This window comes from Drosophila gunungcola, chromosome 3R (genome assembly GCF_025200985.1).
Source record: "Drosophila gunungcola strain Sukarami chromosome 3R, Dgunungcola_SK_2, whole genome shotgun sequence".
NCBI lineage: Eukaryota > Metazoa > Arthropoda > Insecta > Diptera > Drosophilidae > Drosophila > Drosophila gunungcola.
The window spans coordinates 24,067,204-24,087,987 of NC_069139.1; the positions used below are offsets into that span (position 1 = coordinate 24,067,204).

General features: G+C 42.6%; 1 protein-coding gene across 6 annotated transcripts; it reads left to right on the top strand.

The window, feature by feature from the left end:
* Nucleotides 1-183: 183 nt before the first annotated feature.
* On the top strand, nucleotides 184-20,609 carry LOC128251779 (dedicator of cytokinesis protein 1). Of its 6 annotated transcripts, none has more exons than XM_052978983.1 (16): nucleotides 184-735; nucleotides 8,704-8,815; nucleotides 10,805-10,961; nucleotides 11,024-11,293; nucleotides 11,554-12,856; nucleotides 12,916-13,204; nucleotides 13,271-13,621; nucleotides 13,685-13,859; nucleotides 15,097-15,210; nucleotides 15,940-18,106; nucleotides 18,174-18,405; nucleotides 18,474-18,560; nucleotides 18,779-18,869; nucleotides 18,927-19,097; nucleotides 19,162-19,306; nucleotides 19,372-20,609. In XM_052978983.1, exons 1-16 carry the CDS (start codon nucleotides 687-689, stop codon nucleotides 19,689-19,691), a joined length of 6,033 nt encoding a protein of 2,010 aa, XP_052834943.1. In that variant the 5' UTR covers nucleotides 184-686; the 3' UTR covers nucleotides 19,692-20,609. The 6 variants fall into 6 exon arrangements, with proteins under 6 accessions (XP_052834943.1, XP_052835026.1, XP_052835108.1 ...); XM_052979066.1 differs by having other exon boundaries at nucleotides 18,779-18,863; XM_052979148.1 differs by lacking the exon at nucleotides 15,097-15,210.
* Nucleotides 20,610-20,784: the final 175 nt, after the last annotated feature.

Sequence of the window (20,784 nt, forward strand, 5' to 3'; positions counted from 1 at the left end):
AATAATAAATAATAAATAATAAAATAAATAAAAAAATTTAAATACTTTGTATTAAAAATCGCGATGTATCGATGGTTACAAAAACAATCGATGGTGACGCTCAGCACAGCCACCATCGTTAACACCGATACTATCGTCGATGGTTTTTTCAGCTCTATGTTTCTCCACCTCTATATCATTCACAACAAACGAACGGAGCGCGCAAGTTCTCTTCCGGAGAGCTCAGTTAATTAAGTGTGAGCCGTGCGCGCCAGAGTGTGTGTGTGCGAGTGCGTGTGCATGTGCGGGAGTGAGAGCCGAGATAATTAGCTGAGCGGCAACGGCCAACTCCCAAATCGAGAACAAAACAAGCGAAAAACAACGCAAAATGCATTAGCAAGCGACAATTGCGCGGAATGCAGGCTTTAGTGCAATAATTATTTGTGGCGATTTGATTTGTGGCAATACCCGGTGTTCGTCGAAATCTGTAGCGAAATCGGAGACGAAATGCTTGAGTTGGCGGCATTGTGAAAACGAAATCGAAATTTCAACTACGTGTTGCTCTTTTTGGTGTTGCCTAATTCAATGTGTTGTTGTTTTAATTTTCGCAAACGAAAGTCTACCGCTTTGCATGTGTGAGTGATCTTTTCGCTTGTGTTGGTGGTAAAAGTCAGCGCAAAAAAACAACAAATTTAAAAGCCTTCAAGATGAGTGTGTGGAGCGATTGCAATGCCAAGCAGGCGGAATTCGGCATTGGTAAGTTAGCAATTATAGCGATAAATTACCTAGAATATGGCTAGCCCAGTCAAGAATGTTTAAACAAAGTGTTTGGTAAACAAGCATTAAGGAAAAGTTTATGAACTGCTAGCTGCTTCTTTCCAGAACCCAACCCCCACCTTTTTGTCTTTCCCTCGTTTCTCCGCGTGTGTGTGCCCCCTGCTGCGTTGCTACGGTAAAACTTGTTGCACATTCTCTCTTGCACACGAGGCTGCTGTTGATCCTCTCTCTTTTTGTAATTTCGTTTTTCTTTCCATTTTATCCTCCTCATTCAACACTAGCATAGAATTCTGAGATTTGCTCTTGAAACAAAAACCTGTTTTCATTATCCGTCCCATTCCTCTTCCCTCTCACGTGCAACTGCAACACACTCCCAGAAATAAGTGATCATACACAGAAAAAAAATTCTAAAGATGCTTTTACGAATAACCCACAAATTTCGTTTTTTGATACAAATTAGATATAAAAACAAAATTTTCTAACAATTCAATTTAAAAAGTTTTGATTTCATATTTATATCAAAATTATTTTAATAAAAATGATGTCATAAAAATCAAGTAATTTTAAATCAGATAATTAAACGACAAATATTAAAATTTTCGAAAATATGTTTATAAAATAAATAATAATAGAATTCATTTGCAAGGTGGTATTGAACCTTTTGACCTGCACTGTATTTTTTTTCTGTGTTTGCTGCAAGACAAATCCCAATTCATTGCCAGTGACCATGAAATATCTAATCGCGACCCGCTTCGAATACGTGTGAATTTTTTATGGCTCCCGCTTTGTTGACCTTTTCACCGCTGATCAATAGATACGACAGGTACAGGTACTATTGCAGGTAGACCGAGAGGAACTGAGAAACTCATTCGCTAACACTCGAATGGAGCTCCCCAGTGTTTGCACTTGTTATTTACACATGTTTGCCTCTGCCTCTGCCCTTTTTTCGGTGTTTGCGCGTGTACTAACTTTCGAAATCGTGGCGAGTACCCGATAATACCGATGGGGCGTGGTCAGGTGGGCGGAGGGTGGTGTGCGTTGGTAAAATGTAATCAACTGTGATAATGCTGAATATGGGGCGGTAGATAAGTTAGTCGTTGGCATTGAGTTGCGATTTTGGCCTTTGTAATGCGAAATGCCTTACAGCTCAGCCGAAATGGAGAAGAAACGCCTTATCAAAGACAGTTTGATGTGCGGTTGTCTTATGGCTGCCTTCCACTTTGTTTACTTGCATTTGGTTCTTACAAATTTCTAAATTTTAATCAAATAACTGTCAACCCACCTATTGTAAAACATCTTAAACTTAAGCACTTGCTTGGCAGCTCATCCATTTTGAGTATTATTTGTTAAATACAGCTAGTCAGCGACGATAACAATTGAATAATTGCTTTATCACTTTATGCGGGCTCATTTATGTTATCGTCTATCGATGTTTGCCTGTGATTGTGGGTGGTACTGGGCTAAAAATTGGTTTCTGTTGAAGGCGAGTGAGCGAGCGAGCTAAACTTAAGTCCTCTACCTCCTGCATAGTAGTAGTTGTATATATATACATGCAGTTCCCCTCACTCCTGTTGAGTGGGATACTTCAGCTCACTTGCTACCTCATCCCCATGCACAGTGAAAGATTTCTAAAATATAGCTCGCAAAAACCAAATACTCCCTAAAATAGTGAACTAATCTAAACCAAATGTGTCAACTGCAACAAAATGAATACAAATAAAAACTGTATACATTTACGAATTCAAAATTTTTACATTCACACGAAAAGAACAAGTTAAATATATGATTTAAATTACTTTTAAGAAAGTTTAAATAATAGAATGTTTCTTTTTAAGAAAAGCTCTGAAAATTAAAAAAATGTTATACAACCTTAAAATACATAAAACTTATATTTTAAAAAATTGTTATATTTTTTTCTCCTTAAGGAATAACAATTACAGAAAATAAGAAATATTGTATACAACCTTTAATTTAGTGTTTTTCTAAATAATATATGATCTTAAAATGTTTAAAATGTTTAGTATATACATATGTAGTTAAGGTGTTGCCATATAACATTCGAAAAATTACATTTTTAAACCTACCACTGTGCCCCTACATCTTGCTTTGATGATTTGTCTGTTTGAGGACCAAGTTAAAAGTTTGCCCGCGGTGACATCTTCACTTTACTGCACTACTCCACTGTTCATTGCCTTTAGTTGGTGTGCACCTGCAGGTTCCCCTCTTTCGCCCTCAGACACTTGCTTCTGTTTACTCACTCCATTGAGATGCATTCTACATTTAAATTTGAATAGCAACAACAACAACGGCGTTAATAATAAATACAACAACATCAAATGAAGGGAAGAGCTGGAAAAGTAAACGTAAAACTTAATGAGGCCTGAGAGCAGTGTTTCACCACTGCGTGGAGTCGAAACTCAAGCAGGAAAAAAATTGAGGGAGACAGGGGGGCCTAGTTGATTTGGTTTCTGATTTCAGAGTCTGGGTTTTCTCAATTTAATTAAAATTTTCCAGCTCGTTGGAGTTTGTGATGCATGAAATGCCTTTTGATTTGCATAATTTCAAAGGAAAGGCTTTTTTTCTTCCATTTCCACTACAAGTGAAAACTTAATCAAATTTGGTAGTGAGATGAAAGGGTCTTCTCAGATTTCTAACTTAATAAAGCTCGATATGGGATTTTCCAAAACAATTTGATTTTAGTTTTCACTTATCCATAAATGTTATTCCAAAAGATTTTTAGGTAAGTTAAAGCTAAAGTTATTTTAGAAACTTAAAAAAAAAGTTACTGTGCACCAAATTTTCTAAGTACTTAACCAATGCGCTTCTGAAATCACTCTAAAATTTGAAAGTAAATAAATAATAAACATTTTTCATAAAAATATTGATAAAACTGCTTAAAATATTTTTGTTTTTAAAGCAAAAAAACATAGTACTTTTCTAACACAGTAATCTGATTGAATCTCTGAAGTCCCCGCCTCCATAATTTTGAGGACAAACAAGATAATGTTACAGAGTCCCCCGATTCGTGTTATCATGAGGCAGATGCCCTTCCTCCACAGCGGATGCATAATTGTTTGCGCTGCTGACTCAGATCAGGGAACATTCATCCCCTGGACTTTACTCTCACATGTCATCCTCCAACTCCGGATAGTTGAGCAACCGCCCAAGTGAAATTCACATCCACTTCTAATTCTGATTCCACTTAGACCGCCACCCCAGAAACCCTCCACTATCAGCGTACTCCCCCCAGTGCCGGCAAATCTCCGCTTTCCATTTCGCAATCAAAATGGAAACTCAATCGCTGCTCCCCACCCAACTTGCAACTATTCCACCCCAGCCCAAGATTGCCAATGTCGGAGATGGTCGCATCTTTGGTTTCCCTTCTATGCTAATTGACCAAGTGCAATCTTCGATTGCTCTCGGAAATTGCTTAATTAAACATAAATTGCCTGCCGCAAAGAGCAGTTGTGGAGATCGAACCCGATCAGGGGAAAGTGACCAGGGGAACGAGCAACGGCTTGGGGGAACTGGTCGCGTCATTGGGGCACAGTGCGTCACCCGGTGTCAGTGAAAACTGGTTTCAGCTGCCTAAGAAATGTGAGCGAACGTTACAAAGGTTACCAGGTTTCATTGAAGTATTTTCCACGGAAGGGTTTCCAATTTTCATCGCTTTTTATCAAGCATATAATAGTAATTAAAAGAAATGTTTTCTCAAAATAGGATAAATTTTACACATTGTTTAAGATTTATTTATGCTTTCGACAAATGTTGCTTTGTTTCAATTTATTTTAAATTAACTTAAGTCAGAGACTATCAATCTGTTGTTTAATGTTCTATATTGACATAATGGTTTTAAGGAAACATTATTCCATTCAAGCAGTTAACCTTTCTTGCTCGAAAAGTCATAAAACCAATTTGAGATTGTTTTAAAGTAATTTTTTTAAATAGCCCAAATGGGTCAAGTTTGTGTTTACATTTCCTCTTTTGTCTTTTGTTGCTCCGCAATTTTTTATGGCCCTGCTTCGTAATAATAACAACCTTTTTTTATCAACATTCTTTCTGTTTGGATTCTAGTTCTAATTTGTTTCCAGATACTTTTTACGACCGCAGCGACATTAACCGTAACTGTCAACGGGCAAGACGCTCGAAGCGGTTGTGCAAGTATTTTTATGAATTTATGTCCCATCAAATATTATCTAGGGGTCTAAGGATGGAAGGGAATGTGTAGGGTTCGCTTCCCATAAGTATGCGATGTACAATTTCGGTTTCAGATTTACCCAATTGGTTATGTGCTTGCCGAATAATTCCTTTTTGGCAAGCCCAAAAATGAGTCGAAAATAGAGATAACGATGTTTACAATAGCAATAGCTATTTTTGATGGTAAACAAATGCAAAGGAATCTAAAAAAGTGTGGTACTCATAGAATTATTCATTCAATTTAAATTTATCTTTATGACAAGAGACAAACCCTACAAATTTTTCTTGCCTTGCTTGGGTAGCGTTAAACTTTCTCATTGAAGAATTTACAATCACTTTGGTTCCGTAGTTAATTTTGTTTTCAATGTACTGCAATAAACCCGAGATAATTAATTCACGATACCTAATTATAAATTCCTCCCAACATGTCTTCAATTAGCCGCATATGTATCCATCCGTCACTTAGAATTATTTCAAGTAAACAATAGAACTCCCATCGCACATTTCCCCCTATTATACACACAAGTGTGGATTTTTTTTTTGTCCATATTAATCTCACCTCACCCCGATCTAGAGATCTTCCCTGGCATATTTAATTAGTCAATGCCAGAGCATTTTAACCGAAGAGAATCATTATAATTAACCCTCGAAACTGTTCCCCAGGCTTTGGACAATTAAAAACATATATATAGGAAAATTATATATATAGAAAACGCTTTAGGGGCTTAGCTCATAAGAGTTCGTACTTATACTCGAATACCCCCGAGCGATAGAGAGCGTCAAACAAACCAGCTTCTATACAGGAAAGCGAAAAAAACAAATGCCTAAATGTGTGTAGAGAATTTGCATATGTGTACGATCATATATAGCCATAAAGAATCTTCTCTGAGCCGCGTGCTATTTAAACCTGAAATTTTAAAATGAGCCAAGTTGTGGCTCGCGTTGTCACGTTGTTGTAGTTATTGTTTTATACTGTCCAGTCACCAGTCACGACGCCAACTCCGACACCAATTGATGACGAAGCGCCTCAACTGCGGTTTATTTTATATATTCACGTCGCTTTATGGTCTGCGACTTATTATTGTTTTGGCTTTGGCTTTTGCTTTTTATCTAGCATTCAGCAAACTGTAAACCTAGGCGGGCACACTTTGTTCACGTGCTGGGGGCACTTCAAAACCTCCCTTTTTCAGGTGCAGCTGCATCCGTTGGGGCTCTACACGGAGCGAAAAAAAAGGATTCTTGTTAAGCTGATAATAAGTGAAGCTACACGGAAATCACTTCTGATCACACTTCAAAAATAGACTGACCCGTCTTTTTTACAAACATAAATAACAAATAGTGAACATATTAATGATTTTTTCGTGTGCATTTTTATAAAAGAAGCCTGGGAATTGTTCGTATTTGGATTGGTTTACCTGCATGCCTGCCTGTTTCTATATTGTTATGAACCCTTTTTCCTTCTCACTGCTATTGAGCCGTGACTCCCCATCAGCGATCTCCGTCTATTTATAGCCAAACAACTTGTGCATTTCATTATTTATGATTGTTTCCGTTAGTCAACAAGTTTTTCGCTGCAGCAGAAAAAAGAGTCTTGGGATAGGCTTTGTTTTGCTTATCGGCAAACTGGAGAAAAGGAAATGGGCTCGATTTAATGACGTTTTCGATCGTTCTTGAACTCAACCCCATCGATTCTGAGGCTTTATAGGTGCGCCGTTCCCTGTGACTGATTGCTTGACCGCAGCGTCGACGCTGGCGTAGGCGTCGACGTCGGATGATTCACTTCGCCATTTCCGAGTATTTTTTTCACATACATATTTCGTATAAATAGCTTCCAGCAGGAGGGAAATAAGTGAATTCCCATTAATCGTTGCCTATTGCCTATATTTTAATTAAATCCAATCAGTTCGATAAGTCGAATTAGCTTTGATCTATATTTACGCACTTCTTAGGAAACTTTCCCAGCTGGGAAAGTTCTTCTGGGGAGGCAAGCTCAACTGGTTTCCGCAATTGACCCAGTCCCACTCCAAGTTAACTTTCCACGCAATTGGACAGACGAAATAAAATGCAAAGCGCAAAAAAGTAACAGATAAAACCATCTCACACGTATGCACAGTTGAGGTCAAAATAATAGCAGTGCAAAATGATCGACAAAATAGACGTTTCTCATTTAGAAGCAAAAGAAAATCTTGTCAATTCCCTGTTATTAATTAAGAAAAGATAAAATGAGTAAAAAGTTTACAACGAATAAAAATATTCTTGCAATTATGCAAGTTTCAATAGCATTTTACCCATACCAAACAAGTAAGTTATAGTAAGACAACATTCCTTTCTAAGTTCCGCGAATTCTTAAGCTTCATCAAATAGTATACATGACGTACAAATTCCCACATTCCCAGGCCTTTTAAGCTATTATTTTGGCCCCAGTTGTGCGACCACAACTGCCGCGGCAATGAATACCTTTTGCGAATTGTTGCCGCTGTCGCTCTTAATGTGCTGTGGAGGTCGTTCTCGCTTGTTATGCTTTCCATCGAGATCGGGCATCGCGAACATCGCGAGCATCGGTCATTGGACCGTATCTTCCGTCGCTCCACTGCTCCCTTCTGTTACGCAGTCGCCATCGGCACTTCCACCACTTCCACCAGCACCAGTCCCAGTCGCAGCACCACCATTACCACCATCGTCAGCACCACCACCACCCGGAGCGTGCCACGCGAAGGCGGCTCAACTTGGTTTTTGTATCTTTTGTGCTTGACTGCGGCGCTGGGGATACGAGTACGAGCACGAGGATTTGATGGGGGGGTGCACATTTCTGTGCTCAACTATATATATATCATGTTGTTGCTTATATCTTAAGCTTGCACTATCAGGCGAGGAGGAAGTTTGTCGCCGACGATGTCCCATTATGTCTCTTGTGAAGAAAACGAAAAGTTACTACTCCTAAGGGAATGCACCAAAATCCAATTAATTTTTAAACAACTTTGTTCACTCTGGTGGCAAAACTAACTTACCAATTTATCTTTGTCTCTACATTTCCTTAAACTTACTAAGAAATTTATTGTAGTAAACATTAAAATGCAACTTTTATTGATTCTTTACCGAATCAATAGCACAATAATCATATTAGCAAATTATTAACACTTTTAAATTGATTAAATGTTAGTGTTCTCGTTTATTACTTTTGCGACTTATTTGAAATTTGACCACTTTATCTGCTAGAAACGGATTCCGGGATGCCAAGTTACATTTCCCACTTCTTGGTGCGATATCGGTTTTCAATCCCAATGCAAGTGCGTCATTTGCAGTTCCCGTCAGACATCCAAGTCTTATCGGCAGTCGGGGCTTGGAGGAAGTTGCCCAAAGCGAGATCCAAAGACCAGAATGTATTTCATTTTTATGTTAGATCTCACGTATGCAACAAAATAGTGGCGCAAGGCGGGGTGAAGAATGGGAATCTGCTGGGTTGTTGGTGGACAATGGTTTATCAAATGGATGGCGGGTCTATCAAATATCCCATCCGCTTGGGCGCACAGATAGCGGCAACCCAGTTTCCGATGATCAGCGCGTCCCCCTCATGACGGAATGGGCTAATTGATAACCTTCCGCTCCCGTTGATTCGCGTTGATTTTGCTGTGATTTCGCTCAGTTTGCAGCGGCTGGCAACTGGAAAAGGTGCTCCAATCTAAGCTCCCTACACATCCGATATTTATACCATTTTTCACTAATTTTAAAATGTTTTTTCTTTGTTTTCAGCCAAGTGCAATTTCGACCAGGAGACAAAGCCACATCGCCTCAACTTGGATGTGGGCGATGCGGTCATAATACTCAAGGAGACCACCCACTGGTACTACGGCTATAGGCAAAAGTAAGTATAGATTTGCACACATAAATGCTGTCTAGGACCTCACAAAACAAAACAGATTTAAAATAATGTTTTCTCTCTATATTAACATCGTAATACCTGGTCAAAAAAATACTATGGACAACTTGTAAATCACAAAATTTCATTAGTTTCCTTGTAAAGTGTGCAGTGCTATTATTGTAATCTGTGTAGATTGGCTAATCAAAAACAATCTGCTAGATCTTTTCCCCAGACTTTCACTGCAATCTCGTTTGCCTAATGCATATGCATGAGCGGTGGGGAAACATCCCAGACATTAGCGGACAAAAAAGTAGCAGACAATCGACAGACGGAATACAGAAAACACAGAAGCAGGCAGCCAAAGTTCAGAAGCGGAAATGCTTCAAACAGATATTTCACAGGCAGAGTAAGGCAATCGTAAATCAGGTACACAAGCGCCGCCCATTTGGTTTGGCCTTTGTTTACTCCTCAAGATGCCTGGCCCTGGGTGGGTATTCCGGGTAAATCTGTGCCATCGTGCTCTTGCCCAACGCTCCTTCATCCTTTCCTCCGAACAGATGCCACCATGTGGCTGCCAAAGTTGCATGCCACATCCGTCGAAGAGATAAAGTTTTCTTTTCTTTTCCCTTCCCACCATTCAATATATATTCATGGTTTTTGACCCTTTTGCTGCCGTTTGGTTTGTTTGGGTTTGTTTTAATTTTGTTCTTGTATCTCTTTTGGTTTTATCTGGAGACGGCTGACCATGTCTTATCAAGAGAAACAAGAAGAACGCCATTCGAATTGACGGATTTGACCTTTTTCCATATTTCTGCTGACCCAAGCAACCCCTTCCCAAGTGGAACCAGAGATTCGGAGAGCCAGACATCTCGGATGGTAGAGAAAATACAACGAGTAGCAAAGAAAGTAAATAAATAAAAGCACAAATTCCCCGATCACAGTGAGGCCCGCTCAAGAAAACCAGTTGCCTGCCAGAATGTGTGACGTTAATTTGCCTTTATTGCGTAGAACGTTTCCCACACTTCACTGTGCGTTTATCTGCAGGCAATAAAATGAAATTCAAGGCGAGACGACACTCGATATGCTGATAACCTCTTTGGCCCGAATTTTTGTTTGTTTTCGGCTCTTCGCCTCTCCCCATCAAATGCCCATTTTTGTTTATAGAAAAATATCAATTTTAATTGTACATTTTCTCACGATTTTAAAGCGTAAATATGAAAAGGCTTCTGTTTGGGCATCGAAATCAATTGGAAATGGTTAATCAATTTGAAGGTTACGCAGCTAGCTAGATACCTGAACCAAAAACATCGAAGTAGAACTATGACCGGGGTTCAGGGACCCCACAGTAGGGGGAGATGGGAAAGTGTTCTGCTGATTCCATAACTGATGAATGCCTCGAGCAATTAAAGCGGCCACCCCGCATGTCAAGCGGCGAATTGAGCCAAATTAAAGCATTCCATTTCATCCGACAGTGTCACACTTTGAGCGCACTTCCTCTGCAGACCCCCAGACACTGAAAAATATTTTCAAATACTCATAAGATTTTGAGACTTTTCAAAATAGCTAAAAAATTTGATTTAAATTAATGTTATTTCATGCAATAGCTGATACTTATAAGTTTAATTTGAAAATAAAGAGCTTTAAAGTTTATAAATTATATTTAATCTTAAAATTAAATGATTAAATTCTACATGACTCCTTTTTCCTTAGTGCACGCTTTCCAGCGCTCCAAGTTCCCCTATCTCTGGGCTTGTGTTGGGCAATTCATCAGCCGCAATGGCTGTTGAATTGTGTCATATATGTAAATATGAAGTGTCCACAGTGGAGCGTCGGTTGTAGGCTCTATACTTCACCAAACAGTAAAGGGGGACCACAAAGCTTTGACTGTGCTGACTGCTAAGCACAGAGTGGCAATTTGTTCTTTTATGTTGCATCCCATGTGCACGCCATATTTTAATGACACCCCCTTTTCCTTTTTCGATATTATTGCAGAGCCAAGGAAACACGCGGCATATTTCCCAAGAGCTACATACATTTGTGCGAATACAATATCGTGAATGGGGAGTTCTGCATCCAGCGTACGGATATTGTAGAGGAGATCACAAAAGTTCTCCTGGAGTGGGGCTCCATTGCCAAGAATTATTTTCTGGTGAGCTGTTATATACTTCTCAGCTATGATTCCATTTTAACGATTTCATTTTCCAATTTAAGACCACAAATCCCAGCTTTAAAGAGATTCGCGCAAAAATGAACGAGCTCAATAATAACCGGGCAGCCTTGATCTCCGGCAATCTTCCGTTGGACGAGGTGCGCAAGGTGAAGCTGCTGGCCACCAACCAAATCGATACTGGGAACAAGCTCCTCGGCTTGGACATGGTCGTGCGGGATGAAAGTGGCGACATACTGGACACCAATGCCATTTGCACCACCGAACTCTATGAGCAGCATGTGCACGCTATTCAACGCATCGACAAGGCCAATGTGAGTATTTAAAGCCGCAACGGAAAAACTATATCTGTCAGCAATAAATTCAAGTTCAAGTCATAAAAGAAATGTCAAGATTTTGTTTATTTATTTAATTTTCTTTGATTGTTTTAGTTATTTATAGAATTCATTTGATCATTAGTGTAACATTTATGTGTTGAAACTATGAGATCAAAAATGCATTCCATTCAAAAATGCCAGCATTAAAAGTGTAATAATATTGTTGCTAAACCAATTTACATTTATCCACCCTACAGCGGCTGTCCAGCGAGCGGGGAACAACGCGAACCCTCAACAAGTACTCGCATAATATTCTGCTACACGTAAACGCCTTCGTGTGCAAATTCCAAGAGGATTCGGACCTGCTCTTCACGCTTTTCGACGGAGAGACGCACAAACCCATCAGCGAGAACTATGTGGTCAAGTGGTCGCGGACTGGCATCGCCCGCGATATCGATCAGATAGACAACAACCGCGTTCTGTTCACGGATCTCAGCAAGAGCGATCTGGCCATCGCGAAAATGTACCTCGTTTGCTATGCCATCCGCATCGGTTCCATGGAGTTCAAGGAGTCTGCGGACTCGAAGCGGACCAGCATGAGCATCGCCAACAGCATGCTGAACGCTTCGAGTCGTAAGGCTTCGCAGCTATCCGTGAGTTCGAATGGATCGTCGAGCAGCAATGGGGAGTACATTATACGGCGACCGTTTGGAGTGGCCTGCAAGGACCTAACGCCCATCATCAACAAGTCGGAGGACTTTCGCGGCAACATAGACCTGCCATTCATCATGTGCGAGAAGGACACGCTGGACGGAACGCTGCGCAAGCTAATCGCCAACAAGGACATCGGCAAGATCGACTCGAAGATGGCGGTAACCATCGAGGTGCTACGTGGTGACATCAAGCAGATTAAGGAAGACTTTCCCCGTCTGGTGCACACAAATGTGCCAGTGGCCCGAAAGATGGGATTCCCCGAGGTCATCCTGCCCGGCGATGTGCGCAATGATCTGTACCTCACGATCTGCAGTGGAGAGTTTGCCCGCATTGCCAAAACCTCGGAGAAAAACGTGGAGGTGTCGGTCTGTGTGGCCAACGAGCAGGGTTACCTAATGCCCGGCGTACTAAGCATTGGAGCTGGACATCAGCCCATTGATGAGTACAAGTCGGTGGTGTACTACCACGACGACAAGCCCAAGTGGCAGGAGACGTTCAAGATCCACGTGCCCATCGAGGACTTTAAGCAATGTCACCTGCGCTTCGTGCTCAAGCACCGCAGTAGCAACGAGCAGAAGGATCGCACGGAGAAGCCCTTCGGCCTGGCTTATGTGCGTCTGATGCAGGCCAATGGCACGACCATACCGCAGGGCCAACATGTCTTGGCCGTTTACAAGATCGATCACAAGAAGTATGACAAAACGGTGGCCAATTGTTATATGGAGCTTCCGGCCACAGTGGCTGAGCTGCAGGGGGCCAGGCCCTCGATCAGCGGACTTACCCTCCTGCCCAAGGATCAGCTCTCCATCGGCGTCAACCTGTGCAGCACCAAGCTCACGCAGAGCGGTAAGAAAAAGCGTTTTAATAGAATTTAACCATTTTGTAATTAATGTTTTTTCTAATAGTGAGCTTGCTGGGTCTTCTTAACTGGTCCGCCCACAAGGAGACGCTGGAACAGTCGCTGAATGCCTTGTCCACGGTGCCCGGCGAGGAGGTGGTAAAATTCCTGCAGGACATCCTCGATGCCCTGTTCAATATACTGGTGGAGAACGATCATCCCGAGAAATACGATCAGCTCGTCTTCATGAGCATTATACATTTGATCGAAACTGTGTCGGATCTGAAGTATCAACACTTCCTCTCTGTACTTGATGTTTACATCAATGAGAGCTTCTCCTTTACACTTGCCTACACGTAAGTGATATATATATACTAATAATAACAATAATAACTAACAATTTTGATCCTTTCAATGCCTAGCAAACTGATGGATGTGCTGCAGAAGAACATAAGCGAGGCAATCACCCCGAAAGAAAAGTCAGCCGATGGCAATGACTTGGAGGAGAGCGCGGAGGTGCGGCGTCTGTACAAGACCACTCGTTACCTTCACTACGTTATGAAGTTCGTGATTCGATCCCGTGTTCTCTACGCCGAGATGAACTGCGACACGGACTATGTGGATTTTGCCACCCGGTTGCAGGAACTTCTTCGCATGTTCATCGATATGATCGGTTGTCCGAGCAATCTGCTCAAGTCAGAGGGAGCGCTGCTCAAGAATCTGCACATTATAGCCACGGATCTGATGCAGGTGTTCGATCAAGTGCGATTGAGGTGCGTCCAGATTGAGGTGCCACCAGATTTCATAAACTAAATAGAATTTATAACTACTTACAGCATTTCAATTGTGGAGATCCTTGAGAAGTTCCCACCGCGCCGTCTCACCCAGTCCAAAATGGGCTGCATCAAGGACTTTGTGGAGACCAAGCTCTTTACCCTGCCCAAGTGCCGGGCCATTTTGCTGCCCGTGTTTTGCAAGCATATCAAGGATCATCTCGAGAGCAAGGAGGAGGTAAGTGTTTCAGCACTAACAACATTGCGTGTGCCACTAATTTATCATTTGGAACTGCATTTTGTTCTTAATCCAATGCATCGTCCTCGAAAGTTGTCTTGTTAATGCACCAACAAGTCGCAAAATTAAAACATTACTCAACACATGATCAAGTCAAGTCAGCTCCGAAAGTAACTAACTAAAAACAAACTTTTACTTTAACTTTCCTCACACAAATGCTTTCTGTTTTGGTCTTCGAAATTGTTATTATTATTTATTTTATATTCCAAGAAATATAAGTAAACTAAAAATAGGTCACACCAAAAACAGACCAGACATTGCTAATAATAAGAATCGTCCATTGGGGATGCCTTAATCCTTAATTAACACAGATATTTCAGTAAATATAAATCATTATTTGCATACATATTAATTGCATCAAACACTTCGGCGAACTTTCATATTTTCCCCTTGACATGTGACTTGTCTTAATTTTGCTAAGTTCCAGTTTGAATTATTTAGTAACTATTTAAGAGTCTAATTTTTGCTAGCTATGTTTAGTTAGTGTTAGTGTTAAGCATGTTGCACTTGCTTTCTATTGAGTTTTAAGAATGTTTAGCATGTGAATTGGCAATGTCAATTGATCAATTGCCTATTGTTATGTTATGTGTCTTGTGTCCTAGTTTTAGATTAATGTTTTGTCCACGTCCTAGTGTTAAGCACCATATAAATGATTGTAAAATGTAGTGACAGCCATGCTCTGTCCAAGATAGCTCCATGTTAGTTAGCGATCTTCCAGTGTGTGTGTCTATAGCGCGATTACCTTTGTATCTAAAATGGGACGTAGCGAACTCATGTAAATGTTGTGTAAACATTCCACCGACGTGTTTAGTTTGGCCATTAGAATTGCACCCGCTCACCGTCATTGTCATAGCTAGAAAGCAATTTGCATTTGGCAGCTCATCAAAGCACCACACAAATCACATCATCCACCTGGGAACATTAGCCACACCTCAACTACACACCGAAACACCGAAACACTGAAACACACCCACCCAAATATGAATGTGCGATCTCTCCTCACACTGCCACCTAATTCTATCTGTCTGTACCACTTGCCCAATTTCATCATCACTAAATGTTTTTCGTATAATATTTCAAAAATCCAAACCAAATCTTTATTCACGCACAACCCAACCGATGTGTTGTTATCGTTTCTCTGTCGTTGCCACCGCAATTGCCTTGTACAAAAAACTAGGGAGACTCGAAAACCGATATCTGGCAGCAAGAAAAGAATCTTTCGAAAGCCGCCAAAGTGCTCGGACAGAAAAAATCCCAACTGCATACATGTGATACGACTGCCAACAAAAAGGTAAAGGAAATAAATCTCTCATCCCGAACTTTCAATCAGGCCAGGTCAAGTTCTGTGATCAGCATCCACCCCTTTGAGTTGTTACCCCCAATGTTTTGTATAATTATCATGTGTACCGCCTAGAAATTCTCTGTTCGGCCGTAAAGCTTGCAGCTAAATGGGCAGGCTTTTCCGCTCCCACTCCGTACAAAGGCTTACCAAGCTTCATGCTGTCGATGGCGGGAGAATGCTAAAAATGCTCGATTTTCCCTCCATTGACACCCGCTAAGTTAGGCTTAAGTTGTTCCAGCTTTTTTGCAATGCAATGTTAAATGGTTTCGTGTTTTTTTTTTCTACCTGCAACGTTTTTTATGTTAATCTTAATTTAATTAAACACTAACGTTACCTTAAACATGTGAGGCCCAGCAAAAAAAAAAGTCAACAGAGCCCAGAAGAGCTCTCGAAATAAATAGTTTTAAACTCTGAGTTCCATTTACGTTTGCAATCTTATGTAATTTGGCGTAGTTTATCTTAAGACTTTAAATTTATTCACAAATTAAGCTGTATAGAAGAGTCTTACAAACTGTTTTTTAAAATCATATATAAAATCGTTAGAGATATTTCTATCTCTAGTTTATCAAATATATCTACCCAAACTTATGTAAATTGAAAACAGTAATTGGCTTCGAAATCCCTTGAGTAATCCACCACCATCATGACCATGTTTAATAAATCCATTTCCATCGTTAGATTGCCGAGTGCATCAACATCATGAACAACATACTGAAACTGCTTTTCCGTTCGGATGTTGGCGCCACGCACAACGACATCCGAGACATTATGATCATCCTGTTTCGCACCGTGATGAAGGCAGCTCACGCCCTGGACAGAGACACGGGTTTGGTGGGCAAGTTCTTCGCCATCATGCTGGGAATCCTGCAGCGCATGGATGCCCTGCACTATGAGTACTTTGTGAAGGACTTGCATCAGCGCGGCGAGCTAAAGCACTTTGTCATCGAGATCCTTCTGGTATTCGAGGAGCTGGTGTCTCCGCACCAGAAGGCCGTGTTTCCGCGTGATTGGATGGACATGATTATGCACCAGAACACTGTGATTCTGGGAGCTCTCAAGCATCTGACCGTGGTGATCACGGACTACTTCCTGGTGCCATTCGAGAAGCAGATCTGGTCGAACTTCTTCCAGTGCTCCATCGCCTTTCTCGTGCAATCGCCGCTCCAGTTAAACGATTTCAACGACAACAAGCGGCAGATTGTGTTCGCGCGATACCGCGACATCCGCAAGGACACGGCCATGGAGATCAGGAAGATGTGGTTCCAGCTGGGCCAGCACAAGCCGAAGTTTGTGCCGCAGCTGGTGGAGCCCATCCTGGAGATGAGCATGATACCGGAGAGGGAGCTGCGCCAGGAGACCATTCCCATTTTCTTCGACATGATGCAGTGCGAGTACTACAGCTCCCGGCTGGAGCAGGAAAGCTATGGCGACACCAAGTTCAACAACACCCACCACAAGGGCAACTTCTCCGACTTCAAGACAGCGATGATCGAGAAGCTGGACATCCTGATTGGAGCAGGCAAGGGCGATGCCGAGTACAAGCACCTGTTCGAGACAATCATGCTGGAGCGCTGCGCCGTCCATAGCACCCTCAACGTGGACGGCACGGCGTTTGTGGAGATGGTCACCCGGCTGATGGACAAGCTGCTGGAGTACCGCTGCATTATCCAGGACGAGAGCAAGGAGAACCGCATGGCGTGCACCTTCTCGCTGCTGCAGTTCTACTCGGAAGTGGACCTCAAGGAGATGTACATCCGGTACGTCTACAAGCTGTGTGCCCTGCACATGGAGTTTGAGAACTACACCGAGGCGGCCTTCACGCTCAAGCTGCACACGGAGCTGCTGCGCTGGACGGACACGGAGCTGTCGCCGCAGCTGCGCAGCTACCGGCACAGCAGCTGTCGCACCCACCGCCAACTGAAGGAGGCCCTCTACTTCGAGATCATGGAGTACTTTGACAAGGGCAAGCAGTGGGAGTGTGCCATCGACATGTGCAGGGTACTGGCCCGCCAGTACGAGGAGGAGATCTTCGACTACCTCAAGCTCGCGGAGCTGCTGAAGCGGATGGCTTTGTTCTTCGAGAAGATCATCAAGGAGCTGAGGCACAACTCCGAGTACTTCCGGGTGTGCTTCTACGGGCGGGGATTCCCGCGGCTCCTGCAGAACCGCGTCTACATCTTCCGTGGCAAGGAGTACGAGCGGCACAGTGACTTCTGCGCCCGGATGCTGGTGCAGCATCCACAGGCCGAGCTCATGCAAACGCTGGAGGCGCCCGGCGAGGACATCACCAACAGCGACGGGCAGTACATTCAGGTCAACAAGGTGGAGCCCATAATGGGACCGGCGTTCAACAAGTTCAACGAAAAAATTATCAACAACGAGATTGTCAAGTACTTCACCGCCAACAACGTGCAGAAGTTCCAGTTCTCGCGTCCCTTCCGGGACAGCGTGGGCGGTGGCGACAGGGACGATGTGCGGAACCTGTGGCTGGAGCGCACTGAGCTGCTCATCCGCTTTCCCCTGCCGGGAATCCTGCGCTGGTTCCCCGTCATCGAGACCAGCACATTCAAGATCTCTCCGCTGGAGCGGGCGGTGGAGATCATGAAGGACACGAACAGCAACATTCGGCAGCTGGTGATCCTGCACAGGAGCGACGAGACCCTGCACATCAATCCGCTGAGCATGAAACTAAACGGCATTGTCGATCCAGCGGTTATGGGTGGCTTCGCCAAGTACGAGGAGGCCTTCCTCACCGATGACTATCTGGAGCAGAATCCCGACGACAAGGAGTTGGTGGAGGACCTCAAGGAACTGATTGCCAATCAGATTCCGTTGCTGGAGATCGGTAAGTCTTAGAGTCGCAGGTGAAAGCTTTCAAGATTATAAAACATTTTGCTTTGTGTCCCACACAGCCATTCAGCTTCACCGCATGCGGGCGCCGGAAAGCCTAAAAGCGCTGCAGGAGCACCTGGAAGGATGCTTTGCCGACATGCAGCAGCACGTGGAGTTGCGCTATGGTCGCAAGTCCTGTGACCTGAAAATCGAACGCGATTCGGTGGTGATGCGACGCCCCAACTCCTTCCTGCCCCCGCTCTTCGATGGCAGCAACAATCGTCACTCCGAGACCAGCATGGGTTCCTCAGAGTAAGTCATCATAGCTGCCTCCCCTTGGTTTGTACTAATGCAAGCCCCCTTTTTGTTCCCACTTGCAGCAGTGGCCTGTCGAAATCAACATTTCTGCCGCGGCCACAGACCAATTCCATTAAGAACACTCTGGCCAGCTTAAGTTTCAACACGAGGTGAGTGACGTTAAAGATCCCGAGTTGTTTGGAATGCTCGCCCTAACCAGAACTCTTCTAACTCTTCCTCCATGCTAACCGCTGGCTTTCAGTTTGAGACTCTAACATTACTTTGATTTCGTTTGATTTTTGAATTTCATTTTCCTTTTGTTTTGTTTTTTTAACTGCGTTATGTTGCTTGTCGTCTATGCTTACTATGCCTATGCCATTATGTGCAGACCCAGTTTGGGACACTCGCCGAGCATCAAGAGCAACAAGAACAAGGACAAGACTCCTGGCAAGCGGCGATCAAAGGATTGTAAGGTAAAGGTAAGTTGGCAGTGATGACTTTTGGTCTAACCCTCAATAAAACTAAATAAATCACAGGAGCGTGAGGTTCATAGCCTGTCCAGCAGTCAGTGGTACACACCGCCCTTGTCCACCATAACCTCGACGCCCGAGAAGGAGATCAACACATCCATAGCTTCGCTAGCCAGTACCTCTAATAGTTCTCTGAGTGGTCCCAAGACGCCAGATCCTCATATCCTGACAGAGGAGGTAAATTCGGATGCGGTCGATGGCATTGATACCTTTATCTAACCTCTTGTTCTGTCAAAAACAGCTCACACCCAAGCGTCCTTTGCGTTCGGAAATGGAGAAAGAACGTCGGCTCTCTCGCCCGGCCAGCATTGCCACGCCCACGGCCAGTATCAAGAACTTCCCGGACACACGTTCGCTGTCCGAGAGCAGCAATCGCAATTCTGTTGGTAAGTGCGAACTGTGAACAATCAAGTTTTAGGCTAACACATAATAAATTGTTGTGTACCCTCAGAAACCACCGATTCGACATCAGAGGAGGACATTCGACCACCGCCGTTGCCCGCCAAGGCACGCGACTCCACCGATTTCACCAGCCTGTCGCAGAACATGGATTGGACGCCGAATGGTTTCACACTGCTTAGCACAATTAGCAACACGAGCAGCAGCAGCATGAGCACCACCTCGACCCTGACGAAGACCAGTATTAGCAACACCACGTACGAGTATTTGGAGACCACGAACTTCAGTTTGGTGGGTGCCGTCGATGGAAGCAAGCCGCGTCCGCCGACGCCGCCACCGAAGCCATCGCGCCACAGCAAACACATTCCATAGGATAGCAAGGGGATGAGTTTCACCCCCCCCAAAAGCTTCCAGTGCAGCGCCATATATGTTCAACCGTTGTCGAGTGCCAAATATTTCTGTTACTACATGTATAGCCGGCAATCGAGCCTGTAGTAACCACAGCCACAAACACAGCAACGTCCTTTGCCTCAACCTAACGACCGCCTACCAAATCAAGTGTCTTAACAAACGATCGCATTAGTTTTTAGCATTCAGATTTCCGATAGCTATGTTTAAGTGTTTGGTTACGTTTAAATGATATTATGTTGAACATGTCATTTTTGTTTAGTTTAGATTTCGTCGTGTAATTCGTTTCGAAACATACCCAACTGCTTGTCTTCCACAAGTACTGTTCAATGTTGTACACATGTGTGTTGTACTTTTAGATATATCTACGATTAGATGTAAGCGTAAATCAGCAATTCGAGGAACTTTGTACGTCTCTTATGCAAACAAGTGCCACAATCTATATGCAATAGCAATTAACATACACGAAACATATGACCATATCTTCGATTTTACGAACAAACAAAATGGTTTTAGCACAAATTTACTAACAAGTCAATTACGAAATACTAATGTAAACGAATCTTTTATGCTACAATTTTAAAACATTTTTTGAAGAACGCATAACTATTTACACTGTTTTTTATACGATTCAGTATAGCCATAATGTAGAGCAACTAAATGTTGAGATTTATTCGTTAAGCTTATATAAATACTATATATGAACAACTTATTGCACTGAAACTATACAGCACAATACTTTTTACGAACTTGAGTATAAACACTTAATTTAAGCAAAAATCATTGTTTAATTTTGTTTTTAATGGATTCTGTGTAATTTTCGATCTGTGTGTCGGCCAAAGATTAAGCAATAATAAAATATAATTAAGCAAGTAAAAATAATGATTTTAAATTTATGGGCGGTCATTAACCTAGCCAATGTTGAACATCAAAGTTAAATTTGGCTCTTCTAAAATTTGCTGTGCACTTATTTATTTGAAACCTGAAAACTATCTCTTGGTCCATTTTTGGTAATGTATGATGCAAATTGGCAAAAAACAATAATACTAAAAAGTTG

Bases quoted from the DNA above. Each gene is read 5' to 3' on its own strand.
- LOC128251779 (XM_052978983.1), top strand. From the start codon at position 687: ATGAGTGTGTGGAGCGATTGCAATGCCAAGCAGGCGGAATTCGGCATT. The intron at 12,857-12,915 runs GTAAGAAAAAGC...TTTTTCTAATAG, and splicing joins CACCAAGCTCACGCAGAGCG to TGAGCTTGCTGGGTCTTCTT. The intron at 18,561-18,778 runs GTGAGTGACGTT...CATTATGTGCAG, and splicing joins AGCTTAAGTTTCAACACGAG to ACCCAGTTTGGGACACTCGC.